We start from the raw sequence: 21,857 nt of genomic DNA, 5'->3' as shown, positions 1-21,857 counted from the left end.
ATGTAAGTTCAGGAATGACTTTTTCTTTTTTAAGACCTACAGACCCAGACCCGATAAAAGATCTGTAGTTGTCGTGGCTTTAGAACGACAAACGAGGAAGCCCTTGGCTAGTAACCTTCACTGTTTTACTGATAACATGTATTTTTATCAGTCCTCATGGCATTTATTCATGAAACTTTGCACTGAATTTTCTGTTCTCTGGAAAAAACACACAGTTATTGTACCATGTGGCAACAAACAAAAACTCCACTGATATGGACTTAGGTCATTTTATCTTGCCACCCACAAAAAGAGAACTTCATAATCGAGCTGGTCATAAAATTCAATACAGAACGATGTAACGTTGGAACTAAAAATTATTGTGTGGAGAAAGTGAAATTTAGATTAGGCTTCCCAAGGAATTTCTGTGTAGTTTTGCTTTTTTTTCCCAAAGAACAAGAAGACTATTTTATTTGATTCCTGGTTATCAAGTAGGCAATCTATCTACTTCCACTTCTGAAAGGAAAATCAAGTACTCCCTTCCTCCTTTTAGTATATAACTGCACTTTAAGTTGGGTAAGGGCAGATTTAAATGACACAAGGAGGGGCTGGTGGGGAACGTGAAGCTCAAGGGCAGCCTTGGCTGGGGTGACCATGAAATGGTGGAGTTCAAGATCCTTAGGACACCGAGGAGGACGCACAGCAAGCTCACTACCCTGGACTTCAAGGAGAGCAGACTTTGGCCTCTTCAGGGATCTGTTTGGTAGAGTGCACAAGTTCCAGCACAGCACCTCTCCTCATGGGGGACTTCAACCACTCCGATATCTGTTGGAGGGACAACACAGCAGGGCATAAGCAATCCAGGAGGTTCCTGAGATGGGTTGATGATAACTTCCTTTTCCAAGTGATAGAGCGCGGGAAGATCGTGGACCAGATCCTCCTGGAAGCTATTCTAAAACACATGGAAAATAAGGAAGTGATTGGTGACAGCCAACATGGCTTCACTAAGGGCAAATCGTGCCTGACAAATTTGGTAGCCTTCTACGACGGAGTTACAGCATTGGTGGATAAAGGAAGAGCAACTGATGTCATCTACCTGGACTTGTGCAAAGCATTTGACACTGTCCCGCACAACATCCTTGTCTCTAAAATAGAGACGTGGATTTGACGGATGGACCACTTGGCGGATAAGGAATTGGCTGGGTGGACTGCAGCTCAAAGAGTTGCGGTCAATGGCTTGATGTCCAAGTGGAGACCAGTGACCAGTGACATTTCTCAGAGGCCGGTATGGGACCAGTGCTGTTTAACACCTTTGTCGGCGACATGGACAGTGGGATTGAGCATACCCTCAGCAAGTTTGCTGACGGCACCAACCTGTATGGTGCGGTCGACACTGACGGGAAGGGATATCATGCAGAGGGACGCTGACATGCTTGAGAGGTGGGCCCATGCGAACTTCATGAAGTCCAACAAGGCCAAGTGCTAAGTCCTGCACATGGGCCAGGGCAATCCCAAGCACAAACACAGGCTGGGCAGAGAATGGATTGAGAGCAGCCCTGAGGAGAAGGACTTGGCGGTGTTGGCTGATGAGAAGCTCAGCATGACCCGGCAATGTGCGCTCGCAGCCCAGAAAGCCAACCGTATCCTGGGCCGCATCAAAAGAAGCATGACCAGCAGGTCGAGGGAGGCAATTTTCCTCCTCCACTCTGCTCTCGTGAGACCCCACCTGAAGTACTGCGTTCAGCTCTGGAGCACCCAGCATAAGAAGGACATGGACCTGTTGGAGCGGGTCCAGAGGAGGGCCACAAAGATAATCAGAGGGATGGAACGCCTCTCCTATGAAGAAAGGCTGAGAGAGTTGGGGTTATTCAGCCTGCAGAAGAGAAGGCTGCAGGGAGACCGTATAGCAGCCTTCCAGGACCTGAAGGGGGCCTACAAGAAAGCTGGAGAGGGACTTTTTACAAGGGCAGGTAGTGATAGGACAAAGGGTAATGGTTTTAAACTAAAAGAGGGTAGGTTTAAACTAGATATAAGGAAGAAATTCTTCACTATGAGGGTGGTGAGGCACTGGAATAGGTTGTCCAGAGAAGTTGTGGATGCCCCATCCCTGGCAGTGTTCAAGGCCAGGTTGGATGGGGCTTTGAGCAACCTGGTCTAGCGGAAGGTGTCCCTACCCATGGCAGGGGGCTTGGAATTAGATGATCTCTAAGGTCCCTTCGAACCCAAGCCATTCTATGATGTCTGTGATTCTACTGGGCACTGATATTGCCTAAGTAGCTATTTGACAACTCAATAAGGTTATCAGGTCCTCAGTGTAGGATTTTGAAATATATTCAGCATTGGCCTAATTCTGGTCATGTCGAACTCAGTGCTAAAACTCGCCTGACTTCACTGGAAACTGAGTTAGATAGAACTGTGTGCTTTTGAAAAGCGCACTGCTTATTTACCCCAGTTGCGACCAGAGAACTAGATAGCTCAGAAAAAAAGATGAGAAACCGCTGAATAATCAAGCAATAATCAAACTTTTTTTTGAGTAAAGTAATATCTAAAATCACAGATTCATTCATGTAAGGTCAAAATTAAAATCTTTATCCTGCCGTGAGGTCTGTGCAAGCAAGCCTTTATATCAGTGGATCTTCAAAGATGTGAATTACAAGTACACTTAATTGTGTGCACAATGTATAGCCCCATTGAAGTCAACAACGTATGCAAGGTTAAGCTCCAGCAGAGACACTGGTTAGCATGAATGGCACAGAAACAGTTTATTTTACACAAGCGGAGAAAATTACAAGTGGGATGCTGTTCTTGATGCAAAAGGATTTTTAGGCCTTGGTTTTGGAAGGTAGGGGATTAATTTATAAAACTGCCAAGAAATAACGTATCTTGGATCTTTCCATACGGACTTTAGATACTCTCTATAATATTTTAAGGAAGTCATTTCACACCAAATTACACAAATGTTTTTAGTCTGGTTAGCAGAAGAGTAGGAAATGTCCATGTCGCACAGCAGAGAATTAATATAGGTTTAATTACCTCCTGCATGTGCGGCCAAGCAACCAGCTCAAAACTGCAGGTGAAGACTCGTGCGGATGGAACAGTGGTAATAGACGAAAAGGCTTTTGCAATGAGCTGTGGGAAAAGTACGGGCTGGGAGGAGCTCTGGCGTAAATGCAGAAGGCACAAGTATGGACAGTAAAAAGCAGGTCTATCTCAGGTTATATTGAGATAATTCTAAAACCGATGGTCAAGCCTAATCCTCTCCTAGAAGAGAGCTCTGGCAGAGAAAGCTACTATGCGTCTTGAAGTACACAGGTATCAGCATTCGACTAGTACTAGTCCTGATTAACACGCAGCGAGCCTTTTCAAAGTCCTCAGGCGAGAGAAGTATGCCACCTACTGTTAACAAAACTCTCTGGCACAGAGAAGCCGTGGACCTCAACGTTAAGAAAAACGTAACGTTCCTGTGGGCAAAGAAAGGGCTAGTCTTTCAGTTAATCAGAGACATCATTGCTACAAACTATTTCTATTTAGTGACTAACTATTCCAGGATAAAAAGCTTGTGAGGTGTTTCTCCATAGTTTGTTGCACTGGTGAAAGATGCTAAAACATAAGAATGCCTCAGCAACATCTAAAAACATCTAGATTGTTAAATTATTTGTGCTAGTTTGACAGCTACTGCAACAATCAGGCCACACTACTACACCAGGATAAGAGTTTGCTTTCCGTTAATTGTACTGTCTTCCCTCTCTTATTCAGGCTGCGGTAAGTAAAAACCATGGAATCTGTAATTGCACATTACACGTGACTAGAAATGATCAGACTGATACTGCTGAAACAACCCTGGGAGCTACCTATTGTAGCAAATGGTCAAAGGCAGAAACATAGGAGTAAAACCAGAGAGAAAAGCATTTGCAATGGATAGGTCCCGTTCCTGGCTTTGCCACTGATGTTCTGTCAGACCGTTTCTACTTCACTAGGTCTCTTTGCGTCTGCTTCCGCTCTTAACTTTTGTAAGATTTATCGTCTACAGCACAAATATTTGCGGTCAGGACTGCCTATCAGCAAGGATCTCTATGGTACCAATAGAGAAATCCCGAGGTGCCCGAGAACGGCATTGTTCTCACGAGACTGAGCCTTTTTATATTTTCTTCATTTAAGAACTTTGCAGAAATGTTTGCTACTTTAAATAGTGATATTCAACAAGCATCGGATAACGATATTAGGGGCATGAGTGTCAATGAAATATATAAAGATGGTGCACCTGTGCAATTTCCCTTTTCTCACTGGCCCGGCAGGGCCTTTGGCATTCTGCTCTTTGGCCGTGCAGGCAGCACTACCAATACCTAGCAGTAGCCTGACGGAATAAGGCTCCTTGAAGAAACGTTGTCCATTCCTCAGTATAAAATACCACTTCAGTGCGTTATGATTTTATCCGTTTTTTTTCTTAGGGAAAAGATTTAAAGAAATGTAAATACTGTTACTCTATCTGAGCTACACTGTAGCTAGGCACCACTGATTTTGCCTGTATTGCTTTATATGGGCCTGCAGAGCCAGCGATTCACAAACCACACGTCTCTTACCTGTCTGTTTCTGTGAATATGCACGACACACACAACACACATAAATATACAGGTAGTTAACGTCCCTGTCATCGCAGCATCTGTTAAAAATGTGGTCACGAAGCGATTAAGGGATATCTTAAATGAGAAAAGCAGAACAATGTGTAGTGAAACTAGCATTCATATCCATAAATCTCCTGCATTCGCTCTGGTAGCAAAACCGTTTAGCTTCCTCTTGTTTGGCATTGGGGAATACACACAGCACAAGATCCTTGTCAAACACTGAGCAGAAACTACAGTATAGGGAAGCATCTCATTTTTTCCTTAGCTCTAAATCGTCGCAGTTTCTTTTACAGGTAAGCTGTCTCAAGCTGAACTTCATTAAAACACTGTAGGGAATGATCATGTGTTGGTTAGAAAAGGAAAATGAATTCAATTTGAACTACAAAAATAGCTTATACAGTTATAAGAAGGGGAAGAAGAGAAGGATTCAGCTATGAAGTTGTTGTCTGATGATTTCTTAAATTGTCTTTCTTCCAGCCAGAAGGTGAGATTTTCTTTTTTCTTTTTTTAAAATTCTTTAAAGAGCTGCAATTTTGGCTCAGACTGCTTTCTCAAGCTCAGAGTTCTCTGAATGCATAGATGTCGCAACAATTTCATTGGCAAAGTTGTCACCTAATGATTACAATTATTAGTAAGTGTCAAATTGAATGCTCCTAAACTCAAATGCTTTATAGGAGACATCATATAAAAAAAGTCACCACTACCACACTAACCGATTTTTTTTGTAACGTACTCATTCCGAATTTCAGCTCCCCAACACCATGTTTGAGTCAGGTACCATCACATAGCTTTTTCACTTTATGGATGAAAACTGTATCCGAAAGAAGACACATTTCCCCAAACCAGCTCCTTCTAAGGATCCGATCCGTCGCAGTCCAACCTCTTCTGGGCCAGCTAAGCACCTGGGTGCAAGGTGCTGACCACACTTTGAGAACACTTTTCCTGAATGCGGTTGAGGAAGAAAGAGGCCTCTGGCAGGCTGAAACGGACCTTCGTCTCTGTCGTTGCTGGAGGCTGAATGGCACCATGAATAGTTAAGAACAGTCTTCCCCAGCTTGTCAACAGTCGAATCAAACCGCAACACATATAATGTAAAACCATTGCGTTGATTAGCACGAGTATCGCATGCTGAAGAAGTATTATTTTTGCAATAGCTGCCTGCTAAAAGTGGATGCATATTTGTTGGAATCCAAAAATAAAATAAAAGCCAAAAGCTAACAGTACACGGGATCTGTCTGCAATGCATTGAAGTTGCAAGTTCTCTGACTAACACATACAGATGCTGACAAGAAATGAGCAGAACGTAGGAAATAATTCCATGACAGATTAAAATACAGAGTAGAATAGTCATTAAGTAAGCAATTGCCTCTAACGTAATGTGTTTAATAAAACTCAAGTGTATCAGCTTGGGACTGACAGTGCATGTAGGCGGGCAAGTAATATTTAGAATATTCTAGCGCACAAAACAAAAAACCACATCTAATATTCCGGTGACAGTCTTAGAAAATTGCCATAATGAAGCATACAACAGAGATCAGCTTTCACTGGGGTTTTGATTTATAATGAAGAGAAAACCTGACTCGTCAATTAATAAGGATGTGTGGTTTATTTAGTGCTCTTATTGCAAAGAATTTGTGGAAGAGTATTTGAAGAAGTACTTTGATAGAAAAATGTTTTCATTGTCCTTACCTGGGTCTTTTTAAATTAAAGCAAGATATTTGAAATACAGAAAGTGAGAAGTTATTTAGGATACTAGGTAACACGGATAAAGCATAGCATTCCAAAAATTCTGAACAGCTTTTCTGGCTGCTAGTAGTCACTAGCTAACAAAGAGGTGTGCGGGATTTGGAATTAGAGTACATAAAGGTCACACGTAAAGCGCTTTGCTGAATGCAAGCAGGCTGAAGCAGATGTTTTAAATCTCACTGAAGTTAAGTGGCATTTAAGAGCTTTGCCGAACATAGAGAGACTGTAGCGATGTCTGAAGGTAAGCTTGTGAATTTGTGTTCAAACTGATTTCTGGAATACAAGGTTAAGTATTGAAAAGTAATATTTTGTGTACAATTGAAAATCACACACTTGAGAAAACAAATATGATGTTTTAGGCTGAGCCTGTGCATTGAAATTCGTGAATGAGAATAAATGATCCAGATTTACCTTTCAACACATGCGTAAGCTCGCTCACCAGACATCTATAGGTAAATGTGTATTTTGACTTACTGCAGCCCTCTTTTCAAGTATTGTCTAGCGGTACTTCCTCATTTAGAAATATAACTGAATTCATGTTTACGAATGAGAAAATAAGAGAATGACAGGTGACAAAATTAAAATTCACTCCATCAGCATTTTTCCTCCCATGTACACGAAATGCTTATGGAAGAGGACACTAATTCAGGAAGACGAAGCTATTCGAGGCAGCACCTAACTTTGTAACCAGCTTGCATTAAAGTCAATGGCATTGTAAATGTCACACAAGAAAAAAATCCCTGTTTAGCCTGCTGGAAATAAATGACAAAAACTTTATATTTACTATTGAATGGAAAAAATATTTTTAGGACATATATGTTTAAGAATCAAACGCTTTAGTAAAATTTCATTTCCACAATGTTGGGAAGAGTAAGACTTTGTCATTCATGGCCCTCAATTCTGGATAGTTTTAGATGAAGGTGGATTGCCAGCTTCTAGCTCCATCTACTGAGTCAAACTGAAATAACAGAAAGATTGATCTTTCCCTTTTTTTTTAAAAACTGTATTCCAACCTCCCCCTAAAATAGGAGATCAGGATTCAGCAATAGATAGCCGCTGAAAGGAAATGCACTGAATCCAAGACAAAATGGCAAAGAACGTGAGCCAGTAAGTAGAATAGCACACCATAAACGAGGTAGGGAAGGTTCTGTTTTGAAAAAGAGAGGCTCCACAGGATCCTGGGAGGGTTAGATAATTTTAGACGATTGAGGGCTTTTAGAAAATTTTTCTAGTTATCATTTGAACTTTGAAAAAAGCGTTTTTTCTTCCAGTTGACATACCTTTTTGAGGTATCAAAGAAATTTCTTACATTGCCTTCACTGAAACCAAGATCTTAGGAAGTTTTACACGGAGATTCTCACCCCCTTTCTTGTGCAGAGATAAACTAGCCTGATAGTATAAATAGTTTCTAGGCACACTTTACACGAAGATAGAAAAGCAGCATGTTGTTCTTGTTGTTCTGCATGCCAGCAGAAAGCTGCTTGCATTAAGATCTCCTGAGCTGCACAAAGAGAAGTAATTTCAAGGACTAATTTCAGAACTAATCAATTGTTTACTTAAAAAGTGGTTACTATAGAAATTATCATTATGGACGGGCAAGACTCAAGCAAAACATAAAATGTAAGAAATGTTTAACCTCCTAGCTGACTCTTGTGTAGTCCACAGTTGATGCTACTCCAAACAACAAAACGTTACTTTGACAAGTAAACTTTGACATTCAAATACAGGTGGTTTTGACTTGAGAGGTCTCATTCACAGTTTTGGATTACAGATCCATTATATGTAAAATACACAAAAACTTCTCTTTATGTTACGATTTGTCTTGTTTTTATTTTATTTTTATCTTCTACAGCACTTGAAGAGAATCTGAAAGAAATCCAAAATCTCATCCAGATGCTATTTGCCTCAATTTGCCATGGTATTTTTCAACTTCATACTCACAAAGGATAAACAGTTGGAAAGCACGTGAATCAAATTAGAAACCTGAAACGTACTTTCAAAAATCATTTATGCATGTAAAAATGTAAGTCTTACAGAGTACTAGTAAGTTTTAGGATTCCAAGCGCTTAAGCCGTTTCTTAGATAAGACACAGACTCCCAGAGTACTAAATACATTACAGAATTAACGTCATTCTAGCTTTCTCACTTTAGGTCAATTGTCAGCTAATCATCCCTTTAGAATTTCAAGTTCAAAATACTGTTATATGCTGGGTAGTACTGGGACTATAGAGAAGGGTATAAAGTAGTGACTAGTTTGTAAAGCCCGTCGTAAAAAATACAAAGTACAAAAATTGCATCAAAACCTTAATTTTAATACAAAAGGTATTGCTTCCCTCTGCCTCATCAGGCTTAGGATGTCTGCCTAATGCCTCTCTGGGGCCATCAGTGTTTCAGCCCAGTCTTCCGTCAGAGTCAATCATCTTCCATCACCTACACTGTACACAGATTTCTCAAGTGCTATCTTAAACTGTAGTCTTTTGCTTGCAGTACTCTTACAGGAAGACTCTTTCCAAGTCTCATATCTCTAACTAGAACTCTGAATTTCCAGCCCCAAAATAGCAGTGGTGTATTATATATCCCTATTTACTCTTGTGCCATTATTGTATTTTTAACACTTGCCAGATTCTTTGAAAAAACTAGGCCAGCATGGCCACAACTAGCTCACTGTTACGTTAACATGCACGCCTCTGCCCAAACGCCCAAGGTAGAACAGCGAGACGAAAAAACTGCACCCCAAACATGGGAGTGCTTTCCCTCAAAAACACACCAGAAGCAGCAGTGAGTAAGTCCCACTGAACTATCTGAACCAACTCCAAGTGTGCTGGTAGACATCATCGCATTCAGACCCAAACCAGAACTCTTGCATGCCACTGAAAGTCTCCAGCACTCCTACTGGCCTCCCAGCAAATGCCCTGGTATCAAACACCACTCTGATGTCTTGTGGGTGGATGAATGCGACGGGCAACACTCCTTGAGATCTCGTTGATCGCTTCCAGTAATGACATCATGAAGGAAGAAGGACAAGGTTAGTCCCGGTCAGGAAAGACTTAAGTGGATGGAATGCCATCGTTTCCTGTAGAACAACTGCACTTTTTCTTTTTTAACAGAGCACTTGCATATTTCTTCAGAAATATTTGAAAGGTTTTGCTTGCTGGACTTGTTTCTGCTTTCCCAGTCCTCCCCGTGAGGAAGTGTCAAAGCTGGCATGATGTTGTATTAAGGTTTAAGGGCAACTATCAGAACACGTAATCTCAGCATCTGAGACAGAATACGAATAATTTTCAAGACAGTCAAGCAGGATATTTCTGTATTTCAAAATGACACCGATGATGGATAAGCATAGCAAATGGCAAGATCACCTGGCTTACCATGCCAAATGTAGGCAGAAGGCAAGCCCGAATGGGCCTTCATACTGGGTGTATTTGAGTGTTAGCATTAATGTAAATGCTTTACCTTCTGCACACATAGAGGTGCTGTCCCTTGAGGAACAGGGCTGCCGTAACTCTAGCACCGCTCTCGTTAAATTCTGAATCTGTCTGGATTTTCTTTACTTTCTTTACTCACACGGCCACACCAACTGAGATGCTCACAGAAAACTTCCTGTAACAGAGAAATACAGACATTAAAAAAATGTAATTTGAAGTAAATGCCATGGCTGTATAAAAACAATTTTTAATCATTCTTTTCCACGTGTAATTTACAGTTAGTAAAACTGTTTTAGACAAACCTTAAAATGTATGTCACAGAAAACAGTACTTCTCTGAATGTAGAGACATTTGTGTTCTTTTCCTTCTTTCTCCCTTTGACTTGGTCAGCAGCAACTGCATAATTGCTGAACAACTTCAATTTTATTATTTCTGCTTAAAATAATTAATGGTGGTCTAATTTTAGTTTATCTTGTCTTCCATTTCGGATGGATCTTCCATTTTTTTTTTTGAGCCAATGCTACGCATCAAGGAGGTTCAGTGAGCCAGTCCTTTTGGTACGTGCGTTGAAGGAATAGAATCGTTTGGGGTTCACAATTCCCAGAACGATATGAATAAAAACATTGCAGCACATATAGAAGCTGCAACAATCGCAAAACTGTAGGCATCAGAGATAACCAATGAATTCACTCATTCTATAACCAGTGAGAATGACATGGTTTGGTTTTTGGATTAAATCCATAGTTTATTTGGATAATCATCTCATCTGGAGATGTATAACTTGTGTGCTCCTCCTATGTTCCTCCTACTGTGACCAATATTAAAACTAGACATATTCAGTCTCGCCATGAAGAGACATAAAGGTGGGGGGTGTGGTTTTAGGCTGATGGCATTCGACCTTTCTAAGAGGCAGTCGCTCTTCAGCCCTTACGGGAACTCAACTGAAGCAGCTGTATTCACAAGAAGAGAAAAACGAATACTGAAACTGCTAGAGTGAGAGCAGGGGAAAAGGTAGCCTTGTGGCAGTTGTAGCCGTCCTGAGTTTGGGTTAAAAATTCAAGAAGTTTTCGCAAAAACAAATACAGAGAGAAAATACATTCCCCCCTTCCCAAAAAGAAAACTATTTCAGCGATTCAGAAGTGCCATTTCAGTGCATTTACAATAAAAGTTATCGAAGCTAAAAGCTAGATTATTTAATCTTTGCACATCAAGAATGAGACGCCTTCTTTCACCCTTTTTTCTCTCCAGCCCTCAACTGATAATTTCTGATCGTCGTTCAGGAGCTCGTAGGGTGAGAAAATACCTACGAAATAAGAGCCGAGCGTGAACAGAGTGTGTTTAGGACTGCTGGATGGCACGGCACAGAGTACGGGTGGGCTGAATTAGCTGACGAACTGGGAGGGAGAGGATGCACGTGTGTGTGAAAACACGCATGTTACGAGCATGTGTGTGTGTTGGAGTGGTTAGTAAAACTCAAACCAGGAATAACTTTTTTCAGTTCCTGCATTGGTTATAACGGCAAACAAAACTCAATATCCCTGCTTCCTGACTTTGATGATGATACTGCTTCCAGCAGTTATAAATGAAACTGAAAGCAGATCCATACAGATAATTACAGCACAGCATAGGTTTAAACGTGGGAGTTGTCCCATAGAACTTTTTAAAGAATCTGGCACACACGAGACAGTTCCTGAAAGCATTCACTGAATTCGAATCTCAGTTTTTCCCGCTATTCATATTGAGTGTTCGGTGGAGTGATCAATAACCAGAAGGGAATTTAATAAATACTGAAGTAGAAGTCACAGATCAAAGGGATAATGAAGGATTATTATTTTTCTCAAGATTTCCTGCAGCTTTATGCCAGCAACAAACCCCAATGTCCCAAGTTAATCAACCTCACAGGCTCACGAAAGGAAGTGTATTCGTAAGGAATTACTTCCCTGATTAGGGCCTACGCTGACTTTCCGTTGCTATATAATCCATCACCTCAGAGGCCTGTGAACAGGAAATACAGCTTTGGGTCATGCACCCATAGGGAAACTGGGATATATAAAAAATTATCTTAACTATTTACTCCTTCATTATAAGCCCGTCTTGATGATTATCGTGGTATCTACAAGAACGTTTTGTTTTGGGTTTCTAAAGTATAAAGCGCTGTTATGCAACCGGGAGAAGTTTCACGCCTTCCCAAGGCGTTCTCTCGTTCAAACCATCACAGGATGGATAGCTGACTTTGGTTAGCGGCTTTTGCCCATGACAAAAACAAAGCTTATAAGCCCACCGAATCTAACCCTAAGCTTCTCTAAAGACCACAAGTGTTTTTATTGCTGTTGCACTCACAAAAGGCTCAAACTACTAAGAGTGGTAGGGAGAGCAGGTAGAAACTGTATGTTGTAAAAATGGAGGAAAACGACTTGCTCTACACTGCAAGATTAGAAGGAGCAACTCTTTGATCAGAACAGAGGTCACCATTATAAAAGAAACTGAGCAAATAGTCTCAGATAGGCCGTGCTGCCTGTGCCAACAACCGTGGTGTTTTTTAACTACTCCACCTGATTCAGGGCTTGAGAATACAACGCAGTGATAAAATAATACGGTTCCTTCATTAGCCAGAAAGTGGACTGGATGACTCAGACGACCCTTTCCAAGCCTAACAACTTAAATGGATACTTGAAGTAATGTACAAATGTCGTAGCCCATTATTAAAATGCACATTTGTAACACAATCGAACTGAGCATTACTGTAACCCCGCTTGGCCTAGATCAGCTCAGCGGCGGACCGATCCTTCGGCGCCATTTCCCAACCTTGCGCTGCACCGGAAAGGGACAGAGAGGGCAACTCCTTGCTAACAGCTCAAAGGGTAAAATCCAGTCCTGCAACCGCTCTTCTGAATCCTAACGGGTGAGTCTGGTGCAGTCGGACAATCTGTTCCTCTGCTGGGCTGCTTGTACAGCCAAAGAAATCTAAGACGTGTTTTGTTTAAAGAAGTCGGTCACCTCTTGGATCAAACTATGAAGACTAGGTCAATTTTCCAGGCTTCTCACTTGAAAAAAGTGACATCCTTTTCACACGCACACCAGGCTGAGGTTACCTATATTCACTTACAATTCTGTTTTCTGCTTGTTGTGACTACAACAAATCACAAATGCTTAATTTGTGTCTGTATCTCGACAGAAACCAGTAAAAATCAATGCATTTGCCACAAGAGGACAAAAGCATTATTCTCACTGATCTGCCGTCACGCATCTTGCACCGTTTTGAGATTTTTGTGCAGTCATACCAGGAAGTAGCAGGTAGCTGGCTGGGACGTTCAGTTTATTCCTCCTGCATCACATCAAACTGTCATCTACAGAGGTATTTATAAATGTATTGTTCAGTTTAGACCTCGTACCTGAAGATTAGAGGTTAACAACTACAGTTATAGCCGGATGACTCAGATATAAAGCTGTGACTTAACAGTGGTGCTGTTACCACTAATGCAGTCCTTTTATTAAGAACATATAGAAGCATGTAACAAGAGGTAGGTTTTGGTGGAATGTAAGGAACGTGAAGACTTGGGGGAAACTGTGCAGACCTGCTTTCACGATGAGTGTTAGTTCTTTGCAAATTTTTTTTAAAAGCAGTGTTTCATTTCAGAGGTGCTGCGGACATGACCGGTGCTTTCCAACATGGTTTAAATAAGACAAAAGACAACACTTAAGAGTAAAGTAATCAAGTAACGACAAGCTCTTTGCATTTCTTTAAAATATAAGTGGAATAGACGCTATCGGCTTGAAAGACCAATTCCAAAACATCCGTAGCGTAACAGTGCATTAGAGCCGTTACCAATCTTTACAATCACGTGTTTCTGTGGTTAAAAACGTTTTCCTTCTCGATTTCCATCAGGTCTAAAAAAAAAGAAAAAAAAAAAAAAGCCCATTCTTTTAATGAGCATGCATCGACTGCCTATATTTAACTGCCACAAGACTTTTGTTTCTGCAGGACGTGGAGGTGACACCAACGGAGGCGACAGTGTTTTTCTGGACAAAAAACCAGCTGAGTATTAATGTCCCAAGTACGTCTTAGGGATGAAAGTCCGGAGCGGGGGCCTGAGGGAGTAAACAGGATATAGTGACAGAGTTAAAGGATGTAATTAAAGCTTACGGTCGAAGTGACACAAGATCTTGACGTTTCCTACTTTTTGAGTGATACTCCACCGGCCTCCTTTTAAAACAGGGCTTAGGAGGTTGCCTTTGGATGCAGAGTGTCCAGTGAGCACGCACGGTGTGAAAGGACATCACTTGTCACGGGAAATGTGTATATTGTGGTTTCACGACGGTGTCGAGCTAAGGCCTCAGCCGCCTCCTCGCTACGTCCTGCGGAGGTTTACCGCGTATCGCGCCCACCCCCACGCACACACCGGGGCCGGCACGGCCGAACTGCTCCACGGAAAGCGGTGCTTGACAAGGCCCAGTCTTACCGCTCTCCCGGCATTTAGCTTGACGAGGTAACTCAACGTCAGGCAACAGCCACCCGAGCGGGCCGCCCGCCGCTTCGCTCTGGCGGGAGCCGCCCCACCAAACCGCCTTCTCTCTTCGGCGGGGCGCAGACCCCCCCGCCTTTCCCCTCGCTCCTCCCCCTCAGCAGCAGCCCGGCGGGAAGGGGATGCGGAGGCGGCCGCCGTGCCGCCGAGGGCCGGGGCCGCCTCACCTCGGCGGGGGCGGGGCGGGGCGAAGACGGCAGCGAGGAGAGGAGGGAAGCGGCCGCCCGGCGCCGCCGCGGCGGGTGATGACGTCGCCGGCGCTTCCGGCGCCGGGGCGGTGACTGAGGCACGCACAGAAGGGGTCGCCGCCGGGAGGGTGCCGCGACGGAGCGGGCGCGGGGAGGGGCGGGGGAGCGCGGCGCGGGGCCGGGCCGAGGCCGCGCGAGCCGGGCGGCGGCGGCGGCGGCGGAGCGGGGGGGCGGGCGCGGGGCGGCGGCGGCTGTTGCGGCGGGAGCGGCGCCCGCCTCTGGTGAAGGCGGCGGCGACGACAAGTATCGCGAGAGGTGGCGCGGCGCCGGCGCTAGAGGTGACCGAGACAGCGGCGGCGGCCCCGGGTGCCTCCTCCTTCTTCCTCGCCGGGCGCCGGCGCTGAGCGAGGCGGATCGGCGGCCATGGAGAAGGCGGCCGGCGCGGCGGCAGCGACGGCGGAGGGAGGCGGTGACGGCGGCGACGCCGGGAGCGCCACGGCGGGGCCCGGTCCCCCGGAGGGGCTGAGCGGCGGCGCCGGCACCTCGCCGCCGTCGTGCCCGCCCGGAGCGGCGGCGGCTCCGCGGGGGCTGGTGCGGGTGTGCGACCTGCTGCTGAAGAAGAAGGCTCCGACGAAGGCGAAGCGGAGCGGGCGGGCGGGCCGGCCGGCCAGCAGCAGCGAGAGCGGCGGCGGCGGCAGCGAGAGCAGCAACAACGGCAGCGAGGAGGAGGAGGAGGAGGAGGAAGACGACGAGGAGGAGGAAGAAGAGGAGGTCTCCGAGGTACCGCGGGGACGGGCGGTCCCGGGGATGGGGAAACGGGTTCGCGGGGGGGGGCGGGCTGCGGGGACGGGGCTGCTCCGGGGCGGAGGGGTGGAGGGGGGGGCGATGCCCGGGGAGGGCAGGCCCCGGTGGCGGGGCGGCCCCGGGGGTTGCCCTACTGATCCGGTTTCATAATTCTTGCCCGCTCCCGCCTCCCGCGGGGCCCTGCCGCAGCGGCAGGAAGGGGGCAGCACCGCGCCGCCCGCCGGCGGCCTCGTGGCGGGGCGGGACCGGCGGGGGCCGGGGCACGGCGGGGCCCCGCGGCCGAGCCGGGCCTGGCGGGAGGCCCCCGCGCACCTCCCGCCTGGGGGAAGCCGGCGGGAGCGGCCGGCGGTGCCCGCCCGCCTTCCCCCGTGCGTGGGGGGGTGCCGGGGTGTCCCGGGGTGGGGGTGGGGGGTCTGTTAGGGCAGGTTTGGAGGGGGGCCGGGGTTGCCCCGGGGGTCGGTGGCTCCCTGGGAGCCTCAGTCGGCGAGTGCCTTCATTTGAGCTGTTGGGCACGTGTGGTTTTTGTCGGGCGCTGCCGAAGGGAAAGGCCCAAGAAATGTTGCAGGTGCCTCTCGACACCGTGTTTTGTGTCTACATGTGCCGTAGAGCAGCTCGGATCGGAGCTGGAGAGCGTAACGGTGGGAATGCTGCTGGAAAACCCGGGCTGAGGCTTTGGAGACAGGCCTGAGCTCTGGGCGCGTTGCTAGAAAGCTGATTGCTCTCGCAGTCGTGGGAATAGATCATCTTGAAGAAAAGCAGGTGAATATGCAGCTGAAGCGAAGGCTGCCATAGAGCCCTGGGCGTTTTGCTCTCATCCGACGCGTTCTCTGAGCCTGACAGCAGCCGCTGTTTCAATGTAATGCTGAACCAAGCATGAGGAAGCATGATTAATTTGCTCTCGTTTAATGTTAGGTTTTTCAGGTAGGTATCGCTGGAAAAGGCTAAGCAAGACTTGAAGCCCCTTATTTGCATATATAGTCACACAGAGTTGCTTTGCTGAGTAGTTTTAATTCTGTAGCCTTCGAAGCTGAGTGTTTGCTTCCAGTTTATTTGAATAGCGTCCTCAAAAAAGTCCGCTTTTCTTTGAACTTTATTTCTAAGCGGTGTGGCTTTTAAGTGGTATATCTACTTCTGTGTTAGAAATTAAAACGAGCAGGAAGAAAGGGAAGGAAGAGCCTGATACGTTTAAGGAAGGGCAAGGCTGAGATGGTGATAGGTTTTTCCACGGTTAACAAGCACTCTGCATTTTACTTCTGCAGAAGTTGATACAAGAAGCCTTTTATCCAACTTATGTGAGAGAAATTGCACACAATGAGCGTGTCTCAATTAACAAGTAATTATGCCTGGCGTTTTGTTTCTGTAGTGTTTGTTTTTAGGAGAATAAATGTCATCATGTAGGTATAAGTTTTTGAGGTGTAGAACTTGTAAGATAAGCAGCCATGGTTACGTGCTGAACCGTGCCGCCTTGCAGTCCTAAGATACTTGAAGAACTCCGTTACTCTCTTGAACAGAGTCCATCGAGTTTGGTGGTGGCGCGTGGCCAAGGGATGAAGGCCCCCCTAATGACTTGGCGGATGCATCGGTTGATAGTTAAGCGTTGAGACGAGTTGTATGTGATGGCAACCTTTAACAGAATTTGTGTAAAGTGAGACTTACTGGCAAAATCGTCGGCAGATTTATTTTGTAGTCCGTAGCCATTCTTCCTAATGGCTCCTTATACTGACAGCTTTCAAATGGTACAGTGCGTATGGCATGAGGAGAATGGCAGAGACGACGGAGGAATATATGTTGTCTTAGGTGAGGTGAGCCTTTGCTTGCATGCTGTGCCTTACGTAGCGATAGGTACCTATTTAGTATGCTTTGAGACCTGCAGAGAGAGAAAAAAGCAAATGATCGTTAAACTGTCATAAGGCAGCGGAAGAATACTTCACTTTTTTTTGACAGAATGACATGTGCTGTAGACACTGATAGCTGGCAAGGCAGTTTTGACATCTGGAAGCTTCCCTGACGTTTTCATCTTATGCGTAGTAAGTAAAGGCTTTCCCAGTCTGGGTAGTCTGGGATTAAATATTAAGCAGGGGTAAGTAAATAAGTGATAAACAAGTTAGCAATACTGAGTTTATTAAGTTCAGGATAGCGTACGTTTTTTCCTGTATCGGCTTCATTTACAGTCTCTTTCTTGATCGTTCACGTTGCTTGCAAAAAACTGTTCTAGTCTTTTTCCCACTGATTTCAGGATGAAATGGTACTGCGTGTAGAATATGCAGAGCTGAAATCACAGTTTTTAGGAACGTGAACATGCGAATGGCCTGGTTAATGGAGCAGAGGATCTAACTTCAAAGTACTTCCCAGCAGCTCCTGGGGAGGCAATGTGTTTTGAGTGTTCTCAGCGAAAGGGAGTTTTCCTTGCCTGAAAGCAACCTGATGTTTAATTTTGGCTTTTAGAAGCTTTTTTTTAAAAAAAAAAAGTTTTCTTTTTTTTCCTTCTTTTTTCTACTGTGGGATTTTTATTTGTTTGGGGTTTAAATTTTTTTTTAGTTCAGACTTACTTGAGATGGGCATAGCTGGTGTGGCTTTCAGCAGTTGGATTGTGGTCTTCTGACCACTGGCGAACTGGAAGGCACATAAAATGAAAAGCACAAAGAAATCTAAGTTTATGTTTTTCCTGTAAATGGAAACTATTATGGAAACGCTGCATGAGATGGTGTTTCCTCCCAACCATTCGGTTCATTATCTCTGTAAACTTAAGACAGTTTGTCTTAGGCTATTTTTTGCCCTTCCCGTGCTTAATACATTAAGACTTCTCTAATCTCTGAAGCGAAGTACTTCTAGATTTGACTACTAACGAGACAGCCTCTAAAAATCAGGAGTAGAGTAGCCACAAGTCAAAGGAGTTATCATCGGAAACGTGGCAGATACTAAGTCACAAAAACCCCATGAGTGGAAAGACATTGTTTGGCTCAGTTGTTGCTGAGCTGATGGAATGGAATAAAAAGTTGTAATCAGATGTTTTCATCTCAGTCTGTTTCTAAACTCCATTAGATCTCAGTGTGGAAGAGAGGCACTGGATAGAGCTTTGGGAGAAGTTAAATGGAAATTTCATACCAGCAACTTAATGAGCTCCTATTACAGTGTTCATGGCAACCTCCGAGGTTGCTTTTTGAAATTGCAGCAAATTGCTGCTTGCCAAAAAAACCAAGATTCTAGGTAGTATTCTAGGTCCAGTAGTGTCTGTCAATGGCAATTTGCCTTCTCCCTAACCACCAGTTAATAAAAAAACGGCAACTCTTTTCAGTACGAAGGAAGAGGACTCTTTAGGCAGGAGAAAAATGACAGTAGAAGTTACATACCGAGGGAGGTCAGCTTGCATGCTTCCTGGCAGAATTCTGGCGTCAGTTTATGAATGATCACGTACAACAAGCAGAATTGTTCAGTTTTCATTGAGGTAGTCTCTTAAGCTGTTTAAGGAGCTCTATTGTTAAGTAGGACTGCAGTGCCACTTAGATCAGGTGATAACTCACAGAGACTATGCATTCAGGCGAAAATTGGATAGGTGCAATTTCCAATTCTTCATATGGAAAATGTAATCAGTTGGCCCTAGATGTTTAAGGGTGAGATGCAGGTGCATCTCTGTTCTCGGTGAGAATCGTGTGAGGAGTGTCATTGTAGAAGACGATATTCTTGGGCCGGTCTGTTCATTGCATCCCTAATGGGAAGCTGCTTTTACTTTTCAGTGGGGCTTTGTACAGTGTATCCTCCACCCCCCATTTAGCATGGCTTATTATTGATATGTAAATATGTGAAGCAAATACAAAGAAAACTGCCCGTCAAATTTGTGCCTTAGGTCAAGTCAAAGGCCATCTTAGGAGATGCTTAAAAGAATGATTTTCAGGACGTGAGTCAAAAAAAAAAAAAGGGGGGGGGGCAGGTTAGGCTAATGAAAGCTGACATATAATGTGACGCTTGGGAACATTATTATTGTTTGGGAACTTTATTATTTGCTCTTTTTTTTTTTGTGAAGACAGGGTTTAGCAGTTTCTCTGAACAGGCTCAGGTAAAAAAAATGTGCAGGTTTCTTGAAAGTGTTCTTGTATGCACTGATTTTGTTAAATATTTGTCTTCAATAAATAGTGAAATAGTGCAAAAAATCAGCAAGTCCTAGTAGCAAGTTGCAACTTAAACATCTGATGTCCAGAGTGGATTAGGGCTTCTCTTATTCAACAGAAAGGTTGAATATAAAAAAATAAAAATAAAATAAAAAAAAACCTGTTTACAAGCTTATTTCAAGTCTTTGAACTTACAGGATGTTTGCTGCTGACAGTGAAGTTCATGATTGCTTTTCCTAGTATCATATCCATTTTAAGAGTTTGTAAGTTCAGTTTTCTCCTTGAGCAAAAAGTCTCGTGATGATTAGATGTAGATCAGTCTTGGATTTGTGTGTTGCTTTATGTTCGTTCTTTCATTTTTTTCTGACTGAAAAAAATGTTTGTTAGTGGATTCTCATATGATGTGCAAATTGCCTTTCCTAAACATAATCCTCAATAGTGTTAGCTATACCTGAAAGCGCTGCCCTACGCCAAGGATGTTTTTGAGATGTTTTGGCTGTTTCTTAAGCGTTCCTGTTTTTACTTGGGCCTCATAGCTGCTGTAAATAGAAGTTCATTTTTGTTTTTTCAGCTGAAATTGAATTAGTAATTGAACTGAACTAGTAAGATGAAGTAAATAAAACAGCAAAACACCACCAGTCCTCTAAAAATTTCTTTATGCGGAAGCTCCTCTTCTTTAGTTTCAGATATAAGGGGTTAATCTGAAAATTTGGGTTTACTGGTGTGATTTCAAGAGCGTCACAGGCACACGGTTGTAGTGCTTAAATTGTAAAAGGCTTTAACAGCTTAAGTGTTGAAGTAAGCTGTTGATTTGAAACACAGAATTTATTTTATAATTTTTTTTTTTTAATCCCAACCGTCTTAATTAGGATCCTGGAATAAGGCCCTTGGATTCTTCAGGGCTGCTAGAGAGCCAGTATGTCTCGCTTGAGTGCTGTATGATATGTTCTCTGTACTACCATCACTTCCGTCTCCTTGTGTCTTCAAATACGGGACTGAACATAGGCAACTAATTGGGCTCTGTCCTTGCCAGCGTGTGCCAACCTGATGTACAGTTCAGTCTCGTATTCTGCCGCGTTGTTCATGCTGTAGTTCTTTTCTTTCTGTCTACTTTGGCAGTTTTTTGCCTCTACCGTTTTGTTTCTGCCCTTCAAAAGAAGAAATAACAGTGAAATCCCTTAGGAAAAAAACCAAGCTTGTGTAAGACCTGAGGTGATTTGGCATTTTGCTCATCAGTATAGTTACTACTATGTGTAGCTTGCTATAGCAATAGTTACCTTACATCACTCGAACTGATGTGACTGAAGAACCAGGTGAGCCGCAGCGGGGTCCGTGGCAGGCTTATTTTGCATCTCTAGGAAGAACCTTGTATCATGACTCTTGAGAAACGCCAGTTCTCACCTGTATGTTACGTACTCCCAACACGAAGTCCAGTCTTAGAGAAAGTATTTTAACTGGGTGGGTGCTACGGGTGAGATTCTTGTTTTATCTTGTGAGAGATATGGTAAGTATGATGTAATATGACTGTCAGGAGTTAGCATCCATTAATTGTCTCTGAAGATGAGTAGAATTAGAGATGGCCTGGAAGTGCGTAAAGGATGTTTCTCAAAAATCCCTGGAACAACAGGGCTGATAGGGCTGTTGGTAGGCGAATCCCGCAACCAAGTTTCACCATAGTGAAATCTGCTGTAGCTGACCCCAGGAGGCATTAGCCAAAAAGGTTTGCCAACCCTTTCTTATCGTTCCCTAGACTAGGTTCCAGCAAAATCAGTTTGGAAAACTGGAATAATGACTTGGCTGGCTTTGCCATTCGCTGCTAACCACCTTTCAATCGTTACTGGCAGCACCCTATAGATGAAGACTAGCTTATGCCCCCTTATCGAAGGGAGTTACGTTACTAGAATTCATATGCTAGTTAGGAGATTGAGTGTACTGTTAACTGGCTGAGGGGGTAAGCAAAGATTAAGTAGCGTCTTTATGTGCATGGCAAAGAGTCTAGGTATGCAGAGCTGCTAAATGGTGTCTGGTTAGACCTAGTGCACATTTAAAAAAAAAAAAAACTTAAAGCTTTTTTTTTTGTCTACTCGACGTTATCGAAGTTACTAGTGAATATCTGGACTTAAAAAGAAGCCCACTGCATAAAATGACCACTGCAGAAGGTGGAGGTAGGTATTAGTGGCGCCACGTGAATTTGTTTACTTCCTCAGATAATTCTCCAGGAAATGTCCTTATAAACATAGCTCCTGTGTGCAGGCTGGAGCCAAACGCCCCATATTTTAAGCTAGTAATTTAGTTCTTTAAAGAGAATGATTTCTCTGGAAGAGATTTAGCTGAGAAGATTTCCTCATCTGTCAACTTTGAAGGCTAATGGGATTGTGTACGTTTGGTTTTTTCCTCTATCTGTGTTTTAAAAACAAAACTATTTGTGCTTATTTAGAATATAGCTGATTTGGAAATTGGATTT

The 21,857-nt window shown here is 44.0% G+C and overlaps 2 protein-coding genes across 4 annotated transcripts in view; one reads left to right on the top strand and one right to left on the bottom strand.

The window, feature by feature from the left end:
* Window positions 1-14,525, bottom strand: part of ALB (albumin) — a 42,451-nt gene extending 27,926 nt beyond the window's left edge. Inside the window, exons 1-2 of one of the 2 annotated variants that reach the window (XM_075150419.1) lie at window positions 14,233-14,525; window positions 9,801-9,947 (exon numbers count right to left, since the gene is read on the bottom strand). In XM_075150419.1, the coding sequence (XP_075006520.1) occupies window positions 9,801-9,813 (13 nt within the window). In that variant the 5' untranslated portion in view covers window positions 9,814-9,947; window positions 14,233-14,525. Of the gene's footprint in view, window positions 1-9,800; window positions 9,948-13,950 lie in introns of both variants that reach the window. The other variant, XM_075150420.1, reaches the window with a different exon arrangement.
* Window positions 14,526-14,728: 203 nt separating this feature from the next.
* ANKRD17 (ankyrin repeat domain 17) overlaps window positions 14,729-21,857 on the top strand; it is a 94,271-nt gene continuing 87,142 nt past the window's right edge. For both annotated transcript variants that reach the window (XM_075150412.1, XM_075150411.1), the window contains exon 1: window positions 14,729-15,263. In XM_075150412.1, coding sequence (XP_075006513.1) covers window positions 14,907-15,263 — 357 coding nt within the window. In that variant the 5' untranslated portion in view covers window positions 14,729-14,906. The remainder of the gene's footprint in view (window positions 15,264-21,857) is intronic.

This window comes from Calonectris borealis, chromosome 4, assembly GCF_964195595.1.
Source record: "Calonectris borealis chromosome 4, bCalBor7.hap1.2, whole genome shotgun sequence".
Lineage (NCBI taxonomy): Eukaryota > Metazoa > Chordata > Aves > Procellariiformes > Procellariidae > Calonectris > Calonectris borealis.
The sequence above is the reverse complement of the archived record's forward strand: the minus strand, read 5'-3'. Positions and strand labels throughout refer to the sequence as shown.